At 34.6% G+C, this 16,651-nt stretch overlaps 1 protein-coding gene across 1 annotated transcript in view; it reads left to right on the plus strand.

The window, feature by feature from the left end:
• Positions 1-16,651, plus strand: part of CSMD3 (CUB and Sushi multiple domains 3) — a 509,139-nt gene that overhangs the window by 34,538 nt on the left and 457,950 nt on the right. Inside the window, exons 6-7 of the mRNA XM_021706867.1 lie at positions 4,949-5,087; positions 14,579-14,766. Of these exons, the coding sequence (XP_021562542.1) occupies positions 4,949-5,087; positions 14,579-14,766 (327 nt within the window). The remainder of the gene's footprint in view (positions 1-4,948; positions 5,088-14,578; positions 14,767-16,651) is intronic.

Raw genomic sequence — 16,651 nt, forward strand, 5'->3', positions numbered from 1 at the left:
GGGGTGTGGTCAGTGTGATTAGATCATTTGTATTTGATAACTGGAGCTTATTGAAGTTAGGTTCCTACCCTCCCATAGAAACTGGAAGACCAGAGTGCTTCAAAGAGATGGCTTCCAGGTCATTGAGAAAGAATTTTTGGGTTGCAAAACTAGCCAGAGGCTGGCATGAGATTTACATTTCAAAGGTAGAGAGACAAAAAATTTGCAAGTTTTCACATGTAAATGATCTAGGAAAAAGGAGGTAGGGAGGAGGGTCAGGAGTCAGGAAGAAGCTTGCCTAAAGTTTACTTAAACTGAGGAGTGTCTTAGTCAAGTAAGAAACTATTTTGTGTTATACCATTAAAATCTAAGAATCTGTTTATTTTACCTGTTGCAATTATTCCAATTCACACCCAGGAGAGAGGAAAACCCAAACGAAGTAGTTTACCTCAGTTCTTGTTCCAATGTAGCGATGTACTGATTATTAGTCAATAGCTACTTAATTTTATTAAATTATTTTTTTTCCAGAGGGTTGCATATTCAACCATCTTTTTATTTTTTTCTCTAAATTTTCACCTTTCCCTTTCAGCTACATTGAAGCTTTAACATCAACCTATATTGAAAATGACTCCTAAGATAGCCAACATTTGCAGATTCTATTTTCTATGGCCTCTTGCGATATTCCACAGTACCATCAATCTTAACACTGACTCTTACTAACTTGCTGAGTAAAATTCCTGCCGGTTCTGTGTTTCCCATTGGAATCACCATTCATTCTATTGCACTTGCCAAGATCCCGCCAGTCTAGACTTTTTCTTCTTCCTCACTCTTGCACATTATCAATACATGCTTTTGAGTCTCCTTCCCAAATGTCTCTCATATTCAGCCCCTCCTTGCTATAGCCTTATTTAAGAATCTGATTATGCTGTTCCAAGATAATTATGACAGTCTCCTAACTGATATCACAAACTCCAGGTGCACTCTTCCAAACCATTTTACATGCAAGTTCCATTTAAAAGGAAATCTTATCCTATTTTTATATATACTTATACATATCCTCTGTCAGCAATGTTTCAATTGGTATGGTTCATGTTCCCTAATATGAGCAAACCAGGTCCTTTGCAAATTTTCTCTTATTATTTCTTCCCTAAAAAGGTAGTGGCGTTACTTGAAAACACTGGGCTCACTCCCTTAGCATTTGTGCATGCGGTTGCTTCCCTTTACAATATCCTCCCTCTCTTTTTCTGTTGGTGAACTCTCACTCACGCTTGAAGTCATCCTATTTAATTCTCAAAGTAAACAGAAATATCTTCTATTAAGCCTTGATTCATGCCTTCTTCCAGGCCCCTTGTACCGTAGACACATCTACCGTAGACATATAGAACTAATGCCATTTTTACTTTTGTTTATGTTCAGCCAGGGGTAGTTATTGTCTTTTTAGAACAGAAGTCCCCAGCTCCCCCACCCCCCAGGGCCAGAAACCTGTCTGTGGTCTGTTAGGAACCAGACCTCACAGTAGGAGGTGGGCAGTAAGCTAGTGAAGCTGCTCCTCATCACTTGCATTACCACCTGAGCTTCAGATACTGTCAGAGCAGTGGTGGCATTAGATTCTCATAGGAAGGCGAACTCTACTGTGAACCATTCAGGTGAGAGTTCTAGGTTGTCACACTTCTTATGAGAATCGAATGCCCAATTAACTGAGGTGGAGCTGAGATGGTGATGCTAGCATAGGGGAGCCAAAATACAGATTCAAATTAGCAGTGTGATTTGACTGCACATTCCTCCCCCTCTACCACTATCCATGGCAAAATTGTTTTCCACGAAACTGGTCCCTGAAGCCAAAAAGGTCGAGGACTGCTGTACCTTTACATCTGTAGGTACATAAGCTTATTTTTGGTGATAAATGTGTATTTCTTAAATTTCAGTAGCTATGTATTTATCTACATAGGCAACACATAGATATAGCAAAATTGCAAGGTGTGGCAAGTTATTATTTTTCATTTATATATTTTAATATACATATTGTGGTTAGATTTCTATTTAAAAATAAAGTATTACTTATAATATTATTAGATTATTGTTTTATAATTCACTTTTTCCCTATACTCTATATGGCTTTCTGCTTTGGGCAGAATTCTGTAACTTTTTTCCCTCTTAATTGTTTTTTCTATACTTAGTTTCTTTTTCACTGCATTTTGTCCACTCTGGTCTCTCCCAATGCTGCTGCATATATTTTCCTATCATGTATCTGATGGTCACTTTGATTGTGAAGCTTTTTCTAACTGACCTACAGCATGCCACTCTCCTCTTAGGCTGCATAACTCTGAGGAGTCTGTTCCCATACATTTGGAATAATAATTTGGAGAATTTCACCCTTATAAGTGAGAGAAAGAAACTACTTCAGAAAATGTTATAAGTGTAGTAGGAAAAGGCCCACTTTCCAGCAGTGTCACCACTCATGAAAGCCTTTTCAGGAAACAAACAGTAACCACAACTCTGTTACTCCTTCACAATAATGCTTCCTCTTAACTGTGTCTCCCTCACATTTCAGACTAAGGGGCAAGTCAAAATGCCTCTCAGTACTTTACTTTTTAATCCTTTCTAGCCTATTACTCAATTGTTAATTTTAGGACTAATTACCTCTTGTAATGATGATTATAGTGAATGCTCAAATACTTTTCTAGGACATTATGAGTTGCTGACATAATAAGAATTTCTGTCAGAAATGCTCCAGAGTTTCGAGAACTTCTCTGACTAAAATACTTATCTCTGTCTCTTAAAATATGATAATTTAAGTGACTATTATGCACCTAATTTTATTTTTGAAATACATAACCCTACAGGAAACCTAATTATGAGTCATCATAAGTCGGAAGAGTAAATAATCCTCATGAAAATGACCTCCTTTAAAAAGCTTTTTAGGAAACAAAATTAAATTCTACTAAGGAAGAATATTTAGTTTTTATGAAAGTTCTGTCTCATACAAATAGCACCTTTTGGGAATTTTTACATTGGAAATCTTTTACTCAAATGAAAATTTTATAATAATGCTTAATTCCTAGGCAAATTTATAAATATTATTGTATTTTTATTATTTGAAGAATGAAAAGGAGTAAAAAATAGTGTAGAGAGCAATAGGTTTTAGAAATTCTGGAAGGAAAAATAGAAAGAAACAAATAAGCAAAGAAAAATATAAACACATGGGAAAGAGTTTAGATGGGAAGATTTTTTTTAAACAATAGAAAGTGGTAAGCCATTGAAAATAGTATCTAATGTGATATAAAGTTGATCTAGTATGCATTTAGTTTTTTTTTTTCCTAATAATTTCAATATTTCAAATTCTTTTTGCTCCATTAGTTTGTGTGTGTGTGTGTACTTTCTGAGAGTGGAACTGGTGAATGTCTGGTACAGCATGAAAAGGAAGAGTTAAAATTCTGAGCTAGAGAGTAGGCTACAGCTGGATCACACAGAGCCTTATCAGTCAACACAGAAAGAAGCCATTGAAGGGCACAGTAAGCTTTGTGGATTGAAAAAATCATGTTGGCTATACCATGAAGAATAGTCAGTATGGATGCAGAGAGCAGTTAGGAGGTTATTTCTATACTTCAGGGATGAGATTACAGTAATTTAAACTAAGATGTCAGTCACTGGGCCAGAAAAACAAGAGTGAACTTGTGAATGAGTTGGATATGGGAATAAATGGTAAGAATAACAGAAGTATGAAAACGGAATACTTCTAGCTTTCTGGTTTATGCAAGTGGATGGATGGTGGTTTCATTTACCAATACAGAAAAAAATGGAATAGGACCAGTTTTGAGGTCCTGTTTTGCAAAAGTTGACCTGAAAGTATTTTTGAATCTTTCAGACCTTGTGAACTTTTGCAAGTTGCTCTCCCTAAAACCTGGTTTACTAATCTTCAAAATGAGGTGTTTACACTAAATGACCTAATTAATACTTACTGGAACTATAATGCTATCATTGTGGTCTGACTTGTGTGCAAGTTTAAGGAAAAGCAGAGGATAAAATATTTAAAATGATAAGCAGGAGATTTAAATTTTATATTAAAAAGAAAAGGAATCAAATACATATCTAGGAAAGGGGACACACGTCTAAGGAATGGTATGATGAAACTATATTTTGAAGTGTGTTATTCTGACAGATGGACTAAAGCAAGAGATAAGTTAGCAGATAAGAAATAAGGTAAAATGTTGGATCAATGAAGGCCTAAATTGTAGTAGTGTCTTCAGAAAAGCAAAGCTAAAAGTTTTAGGGAGTGTGTAAGATGAATTAGTAGAATTTGATGACATAAACCAGAAAATAAAAGAGAAAGAAACCAAAGCTACCCGCTTAGGGTTCTTTTTTGAGCTTTGAAAATGAAGATGTTGTAAGACACAAGAATGTATTTAAGGGATATTATACAGAAACCTGAGGATGATTATTTTATTATCCTGCATGCTAAGTGTAGCTATTTTATATTTTATTTTATTATTTTTTTTGAGTTGGAGTCTCACTCTGTTACCCAGACTGGAGTGCAGTGGTCGCTCCTGGCCACCGCAGGCTCCACCTGCTGGGCTCTGGCGATCCTTCTGCCTCAGCCTCCCAAGTAGCTGGAACTGCAGGCACGCGCTACCACGCCCGGCTGATTTTTGATTTATTGTAGAGATGAAGTCTCACCAGGTTGCCCAGGCGGGTCTCGAACCCACGGGCTCAGGCAATCCACTCACCTCAGCCTCCCAAAGTGCTGGGATTACAGGCTGAGCCCCACCCGGCTGCTATTTTATATTTTAAAAAGATAATCATTTAAAAATAAGAAACTGATTAGTTACTCATTACTTTAAAAAATATTGTTAACTAATGTTTAATAAGTATATGCAGAGATTCATTTACAAGTGATTGTTAGTACTAAGAATAATTTTTTCAATTTACACTAAAAGTTTTATTCTTACCTGTTTTCTGATTTCATTTTCAGCTCCTTGCGGTGGTCATTTTTCAGCTCCCAGTGGAGTGATTCTCTCACCAGGATGGCCAGGATACTATAAAGACTCTTTGAATTGTGAGTGGGTGATTGAAGCTGAACCTGGACACTCCATCAAAATTACATTTGAAAGGTCTCTGCAAATATTTTTTTCTACCTTTGGAAAACAAGATTATCTAAAAGATTGCCATTCTGTTTCATTTACCAAATCAATGTAGAATTTTATTGTAATAGTCAATTGTCGTGCCTTAGACTGTTTGCCCCCTTTTAACCTTTCAGTCTGTTTTCAAGTTAATTTTCTATTTGTTTAATGCTGTATCAGTACAATTGAAATATGCAAGATCGACCTTTTTGCTTTATGTACATGCACACTACTAAGATATGAACATGTGACCTTTAACTTAATGAGTTTGGTTGTCCTATATTTTGAAGGGCCTGTGAATTCTGCTCTGCTAGGTTTCAAGAGGCAAAGGTGCTGTAAACACATTCAAATCAATACTCTACAGCAGACTAAGACACTTATGCACAATATCCATTTACCTACACTTGTAAACCCTTCTGAAAAATGACTGTGTCAGGTAGTGTGTATTAATGATTGAAGAGTTGACCTTTTATTTCCCCTAGGAAAATAAGTATTACTGATCAGATAATCTATATTGAGAAAGACTGTAATTTTGAATATTAACAAGTTAAAAGAATAAAGTTTCTTATCTATCACTGTATTACCAATTTACAAATCAAAATAGGATTATCTATATAATTTCTCAGTTGTATTATTTACTTCTCTAATTTTCTAATTGCTTTAAAAAAAAAAACAAATAAACCTCTTGAGGCATTGGATCTAATAAACAGCATAATATCTTGATTATGGCCTAATGACTGAATTTTACAAACCTAACATGATCCTTCCCTAACGCAAAAGGTCTTCACTGAATTTATCTATCCATACTAGTTTTAAAATTTGCATGGAAGAAAATAGATTCTATTTTGAACAGATGTAAAGTATTAAATATTTTATATGGAATCATCCTACTGTTAAAATAAAATCTTTTATTATCCGACATGCTAAGTGTTTTATATTTTAAAAAGTAAATTACCTTTTAGAAAAGTAATCATTTAAAATAAGAAACTGATTGGATACACCATTACTAAACAGCCACTCCAGCGTCAACTTGCTAAGCTCTGGAGATCATTTTGCCTCACCCTTCCAAGTAGCCAAAACTACAGGCACAAGCTACCATGCCCGGCTAACTTTTTGTTTATTGTAGAAATGAGGTCTCGCCAAGTTACCCAGGTTGGTCTAAAATAAAATTTTTAGACAAATTTAGCAGAGTTTGTTTGAGCAAAGAACGATTCATGAATCAAGCAATATCCTAAACCAGCACAGTATATGTTTAGAGGACCCCCACTCCCACTCAGCAATGTGGGCAGACAGTATTTATAGACGAAAAAGGAAATGGTACACAGAAACTGCTTAATTGCTTACTCCTTGGCATTTGCTTAATATGGACATTTTCTGATCAGTTGACAGCCTATGAGTGATTGAAGCTTGGCTTCTGTGATTGGCTGACACTCAGCTATTTATTGCAAAAATATATTCTTAGTTATGTTGCAGTTTGTTATTCAGGAATTCAAAGTACAGAGGCAACTTTAAGCCAAAATTAATTTTACAGGACTTTTCTGTAGCTTATACAAGCTTACTAGAGCTGTATTACTTTGCTAGGGCTGCCATAACAAAGTACCACAGACAAAAACAATATAAATTTACTTTCTTATTGTTCTGGAGGCTAGACCAAGGTATCCCACAGAGTGTTTCTGCTGGCTTCCCTTTTTGGCTTGTAGATGGCTTTCTCCATTTATCTTTCTATAGTCTTCTTTCTGTGTGTGTCTGCCACCTAATCTCCTTTTCGTATATGGACACCCGCCATATTGGGTTAAGTTTCACCCGTATGATCTCATTTTATCTTCATTGTGTCTTTAAAGGCTCTTTCTTCAAAAAGTCATGTTCTAAAGGTTAAGATTTTAACATAGAAATTTGGAGGGATATAATGCAGCCATAATAATGATCTATAAATTTTTTAAAAGTTTTTATTTAGAATAATTTGACTGGGTTTTTTTTTTTGTTATTATGTTAAAACCATATCCTCTGTTAAGTGATTTACGTGGCTTGTGTTGTTATAGCAATTTTAGAAAACTTGAAAAACATTTTATTTATTCATTATCAAACCTTCATCAAATATTGTTCAACGAATGAACTCAAATTAGCCAATCTTACTTTACTATACAAAATTCTATTCATTTGGAATACAAAATACAGCACACTATTATTGAATATATCATTGAATGATGTTTTAAAAGTATATAGATTTGGAGATAATAGGAAAAAGTTTTAGTCCATACATTTAATTTGTTAAATTTAGAGAAATACATTTGAAAAATAAACACATTTGTCAATCTACCATAATTAATCTTATAATATTTATATGCATATATTATATGTCAAGTATATGATTTTAGAATTTCTTGTTTGAACTTAATATTACTTTATATCAGGAGTTATGCAAGGGTAGTTGAACATGTGTTACTTCAACACTTTACTATATTTGTATAGTTTATAGTCTCTACCACCCAGATGGTTCTCACCAGTCATTATTCTTCAACATCCAAAAGCTCAAATTCCATGTCACATGCAAGGAAAATCTACTCCTGTAAATTTTCAGATAATTTCTGGGGGTGCTTTTGCTTACTTCTGGCTCTGAGTCCTGTTTTCAGAAACATTCCACTTGGGAGAGATTGAAGCTCCTGCCTTCTCCCAATATTACTCTTTATTGGTATCACCTTCCTTCAGTCTCAAAAAAACTATAAAATACCCAAAGAAGATTATTGCCAGATCTAGAATAATTTAAGAGCAAATAAACCTACACTGTCCTACACTTTTTCTGATAATCCTCATCACAATAATAATTGCATGTATCTCCTCAGTCATCTCATTCCCAAACCTTCTTCATCTTTAATTTCTGCTACATCTAGGATCTTCAACCCTCATTTCCCCTTTTTCTCATACCCCTTACAGTATAAGTTTCAACATACTTATTATGGATCTTGCCTTTCTTTTGAAGCATACTAATTCATTCTTTTTTTTCTTTCTAAATCAAACAGCATGTTCTCCTACGTAGAATTCACTCTTTTGCTACCTTTCAACTGACTGAAACTGTGGCCAACTTTTAAAATAACATTCTCTTTTTACTCTCTTTTATTCAATTTTAAAATACTATATAAACCTAAAAGAATATTACTTTAAAAAATTAGTTTAAGCTTCATGAACACTAAATGCATTATCACTTTGAAAAGCATCCTCTAGTTTGCTAATGAGAGTCATTAATCATCATTAAAATAGATAAACACCTGGTATCTTTCAGCCCAAAGTAGGCTACTTACAGTTGCCCACTTGACAAACAGTTGGATTACAAATAATGCCTGCAATTCAGAGTATCCATACTTTGACTGTTGATTTCAGACTTTGTTTGAATGCACTATCTTCTCTGTCCAAAATTCTTGGCGTGCTTGTGTGTATCTACTATCCTCCTGACAGGGGCAATATAGGTCTTTTTGCTGCTTGCCTATCCTGTTTAAATACTTTTAGAATTCCACAAAGTGAATTCATGTATATCTTACAACCTATATTCTTAGACCATTTCAACCTTACCTTCTTAGTAAAATCTTTCCAGCCATTTTTATATGGTGTAACACTAGTTAGATAGACAAAAACCTAATTTGATTTATATAAAGACAGTTACTTAGCACATTTATTACTACACTTTCTCGTTTTCTTATTTATTTATTAAGACAAAATCTTTTAAATTAGGCTGGAGGCAGGAACATCTAATTGAAAAGTGGTTTTCAATAATAGATTTTGTGCACAGTGGGAATAATCAGTCTTATAGGTAAAGAACAGACCTGGGCCAGGTGTGATGGATCACACCTATAAAAAAATTCCAGTATTTTGGGAGGCCAAGGTGAGAGGATTGTCTGGGCTCACAGGTTCAAGACCAGCCCTGGCAACTTGGTGAGACCTCATCTCTACAATAAATCAAACAATTTGGGTGTGGTGGTGCATGACTGTAGTTCCAGCTACTTGTAAGGCTGAGGTGGAAGGATCGTCTGAACCCAGCAGGTCGAGGCTGCGGTGGCCATGAGCATGCCACTGCACTCCAGTCTGGGCAACAGAGTGACTCTAACTCAAAAAAAAAAAAAAAAAAAGACCTGGGATGAGAAATGATTCCCAGAGTACAAAGATTTTAGCTTTTCTGTATGAATATAACCAAGCAGGACTTGTCAATTGTGCTTCATTTTTATTTTTATTTTATTCAGTCTTATTGAGACTGGGTCTTCCTGTGTCCCCAGGCCTGGAAAGTGCAGTGGCGTGATCATGATTCACTGTAGCCTCGAAGCTCCAGTGATCATTCTGCCTCAGCTTCCAAAGTAGCTAGAAGTATAGGCTGGAAGTCATCATGCCGTTTTTTTTTTATATTCTTTTCTTTTTTTTTCCGAGAGGAGGACTTATTTTGTTGATAGGCTGATTGCAAACTTCTGGGCTCAAGCGATCCTCCTGTCTTGGACTCCTGAGTAGCTGGGATTATAGACATGAGACACTACGCCCAGCCAGTGCTGCTTTACTTCTTAATCCCAACATTACTCATTCAAGTAAATTATGCATCTCATGGCTCCATCACCTCCTTGATATCAATCATTAAACAAAAGCCTATTCCTTATTAATTAGTCTAATCATTGGAAGAATCCAGAGTTAGAATGCTTTAAGAATTCATCAATGGTGTTTTCAACATTCTAGAATAAACAGAACATGCAAATATCAACATATTTCTTTTGTCATACCTTTAATAACTAAAATAAAGCCCCAAATCATTTTAAATGTTCGAAACTGATGTTCCCTTTAGGGCTTGAGCTCTCTATTTGACCTTCCCTTGCCCCACGCTAATTCCATAAGGTTATTGAATTGGAGTCATTTGAAGGAAAAAAATTGCTTAAATATTATTTTCCAATTATTCTTTTATAAAGGCCTTTTTTAAATATAGAAGATCTGGGTATAAGTCAGGTACAAGTGGGCTGCGAGTAGGTGAAGTTTGGACCTCCAACTGATCTTCACTTCCCCAGGTTTAGGACCAAGTACCCTTTGTGTTGTTACATCTTCCTCCCTCCCTCTCTCACCTGGCAGTGTCCAGTAACTGTTAATCCCTCCCTTGTGGTCATGTGATTAACATTCAGGTCCCACTTGTGAGTGAGAACATGCAGTATTCAGTTCTTTGCTTCTGTGTTAGATCACTAAGTATGATGGTGTCCAACTCCATCCAGTTTCTAAGAAGAATATGAGATTTTGCTCGAGGGATGTCTATACTCCACATGCTTTGTCAGAAAATTGGTTTTTTTAAGATAATGTTACAGAGCCATCACATGGATAATAATAACTTAGTTGCAAAGGGATGTCAAAGGTATGTTTATCAAGTTAAAAAATAAGTGGGTGTTATCCATTAGGTTAGTGGCATAAAATAGTCACTTTGAAATCAGACATAAGTATGTCTCCCACTTCTTTGTCGAGTGACCTTACAATGTCTTGATACTTCATTTTTCTCTAAAGATGGTTTTGAGAAAGAGGTAATCATTTTTGAAGTATTTAACACATACCAGGTTCTTTTTTTTTTTTTTTGAGTTGAAGTCTCACTCTGTCGCCCAGACTGGAGTGCAGTGGCCGCTCCCGGCCACCGCAGCCTCGCATGCTGGGCTCCGGCCATCCTTCCGCCTTAGCCTCTGAGAAGCCGGAATTACAGGCATGCGCTGCCCCACTCGGCTGATTTTTTTGATTTATTGTAGAGATGAGGTCTCGCTGCCCAGGCGGATCTCGAACCCGCAAGCTCAGGCAATCCACTCACCTCAGCCTTCCAAAGGCGTGGGATCACAGGCTGAGCCACCGAGTCCGGCTCCAGGTTCTTGATAAACCGAATTTCTTTCTAATCTCCAGCCAAGCTCTTGTAAGGACATTGGTTGTCAAATCTTTAGTTATTTCTCTTATTCTAGAAATATTTTTGTAGACATTGGTTCCAAGTAGTGAATTGATTTGTTACTGAGTTATGTCAAGTGCTTGCCACTCCTCATGGGTAGCTTAAATTGGATGAAAATGAAAATTTTAAAAATAAGACAGTGTAATTAAGACAGTGACATAGCTCTTTTGCCTTTTTTTTTTTTTCTATATTCTCAATGGTAGAAATTGATTAGAATTAAAAATATTGTTCATAAGTATATTAATCATTAGTTGTCATCTTGAGATTGTCTCAAGGAGTTAAAGTCAATAAAAATCTTAAGAAGTATGATTTTCTATCAAATACAAAACAAAATAGCAATAGCCCCAACAAACATACGTGTTTTAAACTGTTTACCTCTTAACATATCCAAACATTTAACAATGCTTATTCTCAGACCAGCTAAGGAATTTTTTTGTTTTTGTGTCTTCTCATACTTTCCTAAATTTTCTAAATATCTAGCGACTCCAAATTCTGAGTAAGAGAAAATCATTCTACTACCAACCATCTGAAGCATGTCCTTCCAATTTTTTTTCTGTTCTCACCTCCCTCACTATATGGTATTGCTATTAGTCTTTCGGGGACTATTTCCTTTTAAGTTAATGAGGACTATTTCAATTTGATTAGAATGGGTTTGAATTACATCAAAAATGGTTTTTTTGAAGACAACAAAAAATGAATATGATTGGATCCAATTTCATTTTTAATATCATCTAATGGTTCCATAATATTTGTTTATTATTAATAATAAATTTAATGTCATAAACACACACTAGATTGAGACAATTCATGAGAAATTTATATGAGTATCTTAAACACAAAATGAAAAAGATTTAATTTATTATGTAACCCTATCCCCTTTGGTTGTTATTATAATGTATTGTTATAGTTCCTTAGGGCAATTTAATGATGATTTTCTTTTTAAAGATTTACTACAACTGAGTAATTTTTTTATCACCAGTTAATGGTGCTATTCTATTAAGAAGTAAATCTCTGTATGTTTCAATTCAAAGTAATCCCTGACTCTTCTATGCATTTTAATTTGACTGTTGCCAGCTGACTAGCTAGCAATGTGAAACTTCAGTTCCAATATTCACAAAAGACTGACTATAGAGCAACCAAATAATGGATTCACAGTGTCTAATTGCCTGATCATTTATTTAAAGGACTTAGTGTCTCTATAGCTTTACTCCTCTATACTATATTATTAAAAGAATTTTAGACAAATGTAATATATTCCATGTTGCAAAATCAGAAGTAAGATACATTTATAAAAGTCATACATTTTACTATGTTTATTGCTTAACAGGATGTAACTGTCACCAATTAAAATATTTTAAGTTGTACTTCCTAAGTAGTAATACATTACACTTAAATTTTGCTACTCATATGTCATGTGTATAATAATATCAGAAATTGATATGATATAAAATAGAATTTATTTTTATCCATTTAATTAGTTTTCTAGACATGTGTTTGACTTGGCTTGAGTTTTATTTGGTTTTTGTTTTGTTTTGATTTTTGAGAAATAATGTGGTTTAATCTTGTGTCATACACAGGAAGAGACTGGTAGGTACGATAGTGAAAGTGATTTCCTGAAAATTTCAAGTAGACATTTCAAGTTGAAGATTATTTATTTTTATTTTTATTTTTTTGAGTTGGAGTGTCATTCTGTCGCCCAGACTGGAGTGCAGTGGCCGTTCCCGGCCACCGCAGCCTCGACCTGCTGGGCTCCAGCAATCCTTCCGCCTCAGCCTTCCAAGTAGCTGGAACTACAGGCACGCGCTACCACACCCGGCTAATTTTTTATTTATTGTAGAGATGAGGTCTCGCCAAGTTGCCCAGGCGGGTCTCGAACCCGCGGACTCAGGCAATCCACTCACCTCAGCTTCCCAAGGAGTGGGATTACAGGCTGAGCCACCGAGCCTGGCTGAAGATTATTTTTTTTTAATTGTACTGGGGATAATTAGAGAAATAAAGTACTGAAAATGTATTGGAAAACACATTTTAAATGGGCAAAAATACATGGTCTTATTTAATATAATTGAATACTGAAGCATTCAATTATATTAACACTTTCTCTGTAAAGTTGATAACTACCCTAGTGAAAAGAAAGACATTTTTGTCTTTAAAATATATTAACTCTTTAATTTATCCAGTAAATACTTATTGGGCATCTACTCTATGCAAAGCTTCAACAAAAACCTTATAGAGCTTTTATGCTTGTAAGGGAGACAGTTGTCAAAAGAAAAAAAAAAAAAAACCAAGCACAACTGTGATTAGTGTCACAAGAGTCAGAATTGTGGCAATAAAATAGAGGAACTAACTTCCACTACACTGTGAGGTGAGTGGAGGTCTTCCTGTTGATATATGCAAGCTGAAACTAAAAGAAGTGTAGGAAAACTTTGGTGAAAATAAAGAAAAGAATTTCCTGAGCTCCAGGGTCATCATGGGCAAGGGAATAAGATGCATTCATGTAAAATTTTTCTACAGCTAAGATCTCTGATCCAGATCCAGAATCTTGAGGTGCAAGGAAAAATACAAAATGCTATGTTATTAATATATATTATACATGTTAAAAGAAGCTTTCTGTTGATTGTTGTTTATATAATTGTATGTCTAAAAAAACTGAAAATAGTAGAACCACTACCAAAAAAAATCTAATGATAAAATCAGTCAGCATTGCATAGTAGTTAAGATCAGAGTGACTTGGTTTTAAAGCCTACTTCTATAATTTTAGAAAATGTAATACTATTTTAGTTCTGAAGACCACAGTTTTCTTACCTGCAAAGTGGGTAAGTATAATAATATGATCTACACTATAGGATTAGACAAATATATATCTATAATTTAGACAAAATATTTAATAGAGCTTCATGCACCTAGTAAACTGCAAATACATCATAATTCATGGAAAGATTAAATAAAATAATGTAGATAAAGAATTTAGTAGAGCTTTAGGCATTTAATAAGCATCAAATACATCATCTTTACTTATTACCTACTTACAATTAAAACTATTGTTTTCAAATATCACATAAATTTTTAATGGCCAAAATAAATGTATCAAAAAAATGTACAAATACTATGTGTCAGTTTAAAAAAACTTGAATAAAAAAACCATAAATGTCAGATTCAAAATATGTGTACTAATAAGGGGGAAATCTGGTTGGAAATAAGCACAAATCACATTTTCCATAGAAATGAAGAAGGCATCAAAAGTTGGCTGCAAAATGTGCTTAGTTCATGAACATGCCATTTACTGAGAATAATTCATAACGTTTTAAAGAAATCCTGCTTATGAACAAGTATATACACATACCTTTTAAGTGACAATTTTTCCTAGAGAAGAGTTTATACCTATGGTACTCAAAAATGATGAGATCTTAAATGATACTTAGATACTAGATAAGCTAAAAAATTACAAATGGTAAAAATTTTAAATAGTAATTTAAATATAAATTTAAAGCATTATTTTTCTTTATAGTGTTATTCTAATAAATATATTTTCACTTCTTTCTCTTAATCTTAGATTTCAGACTGAATTGAATTATGATGTTCTGGAAGTTCATGATGGTCCAAATCTTCTGTCACCCCTTCTGGGATCTTACAATGGCACGCAAGTGCCCCAGTTTCTATTCAGTAGCAGTAATTTTATATACCTTCTCTTTACAACAGACAACAGTCGTTCCAATAATGGTTTCAAGATACATTATGAAAGTAAGTAAATGACAACATTTTTGACTTCTTCATTGTTTGCCCTAAATTTGGTATTATCATGGCACTACTAAGATAACTAGTAGCTTTATTTATTTATTTCAACTCAGTGCTTTCTTTGATCTATAAGAATGCTAATGGTTTAGAAGGGTACGTGCCTTAAATTCTGCAGTGGATTTTTTAATAATATTATCTAATATCATTGTGAAAGTAAACACTAAGGAAATGTCGGAAGTATTAAATAACTATTTTAAAATGAGTTTGCATTCCAATTATCTGTATAGTTCTAGAAAGCAGTCAATGGGCAGTAAATATCAGTCTAAAGTATATGTGAACAATTACCTTTTTTTAGCATTTACTTCACAAATTCAATTATTCTTTTATATTTTACACATACTAACTGTATCATTTTTATTTAAAATGTTTAATTTTATTTCAACTAAAATATTGAAGATTATATTAAAATTGAAAAGTAAAATATATACACATATGTATAATCAAATATGACTATCATAACTAGTCAAATACTATAATAAAACAAGTTGTCATTCATAGTGTTAAAATTAGTAATTTTAGCCGGGCTCGGTGGCTCAGCCTGTAATCCCGAGCCTTTGGGAGGCTGAGGTGAGTGAATTGCCTGAGCCTGAGGGTTCGAGACCCATCTGGGCAAGTTGGTGAGACCTCATCTCTACAATAAATCAAAAAATTAGCCGGGGGTGGTAGCGCGCGCCTGTAATTCTGGCTACTTGGAAGGCTGAGGCGGAAGGAACGCCGGAGCCCAGCGGGTCGAGGCTGCGGTGGCCAGGAGCGGCCACTGCACTCCAGTCTGGGCAACAGAGTGAGACTCCAACTCAAAAAATAAAAAAATAAAAAAATAAAAATAAATAAAATTAGTAATTTTAATAGGGAGTTAATCCCTATTAAAAGCTCATAGTTTTGTTTAAAAAGTCTGAAATATTTTGAATTTAAATTTGATGCAATATTTACATATAAACAAGTCCTTTTTAATTTATAAATATCTTACACATGTGTGCCTATATTGCCTAATATTTATGTGTGTGTGCAAACATTTGCAGATTTACATATGCATACACTTTCATCATTACCATATACCTTTGCATGAAGTACACTTTTGGTAAGTGAATCTAACAGCACACATTAGAGGGGTTACTGCAAGCTGTCTTTATTTCAAGTGCAGGTATTATATTATTCATTTTTATATAAAGTCTCCTACGACTGCTTCTCACTCAAAAAAATTTCTGCATTTGAAAATTTAAGGCTTGTATTTTCTTTTCTTGTCTTTTGTTTTTTTTTTTGAGTTGGAGTCTCACTGTCACCCAGACTGGAGTGCAGTGGCCACTCCCGGCCACCGCAGCCTCGGCCTGCTGGGCTCCAGCGATCCTTCCGCCTCAGCCTTCCAAGTAGCTGGAACTACAGGCATGCGCTACCACACCTGGCTGATTTTTTCATTTATTGTAGAGATGAGGTCTCGCTGCCCAGGCGGGTCTCGAACCTGCGGGCTCAGGCAATCCACTCACCCCAGCCTCCCAAAGGCGTGGGATTACAGGCTGAGCCACCGAGCCCAGCACTTGTATTTTCTTTTGAGTATCTTCAGTAGTCATGGTTAATGGACTCAAAGGTTTTAAAAAATCATAGTCAATATATATTCATTACTTCTTCTTTTTAAATTTTATCCATAATATTGTTTCATTATATTGACTTTCCATTATTTTGAGCTTTATCACATGTAAGTATATTTTCCAGTCATTATTGTGAAGTTCAAGAGGATTAAAAAATTTGTTGGGATTCAAATAAACTATGGGACCTTAACTAAGATCTTTAGTCTAACATGTATTATTATTATTTCTTTGAGTTGGAGTCTCACTCT

The sequence above is a fragment of the Carlito syrichta genome, unplaced genomic scaffold (assembly GCF_000164805.1).
Source record: "Carlito syrichta isolate Samal-C Ts95f unplaced genomic scaffold, Tarsius_syrichta-2.0.1 Scaffold316182, whole genome shotgun sequence".
NCBI classification, from domain to species: Eukaryota; Metazoa; Chordata; class Mammalia; order Primates; family Tarsiidae; genus Carlito; species Carlito syrichta.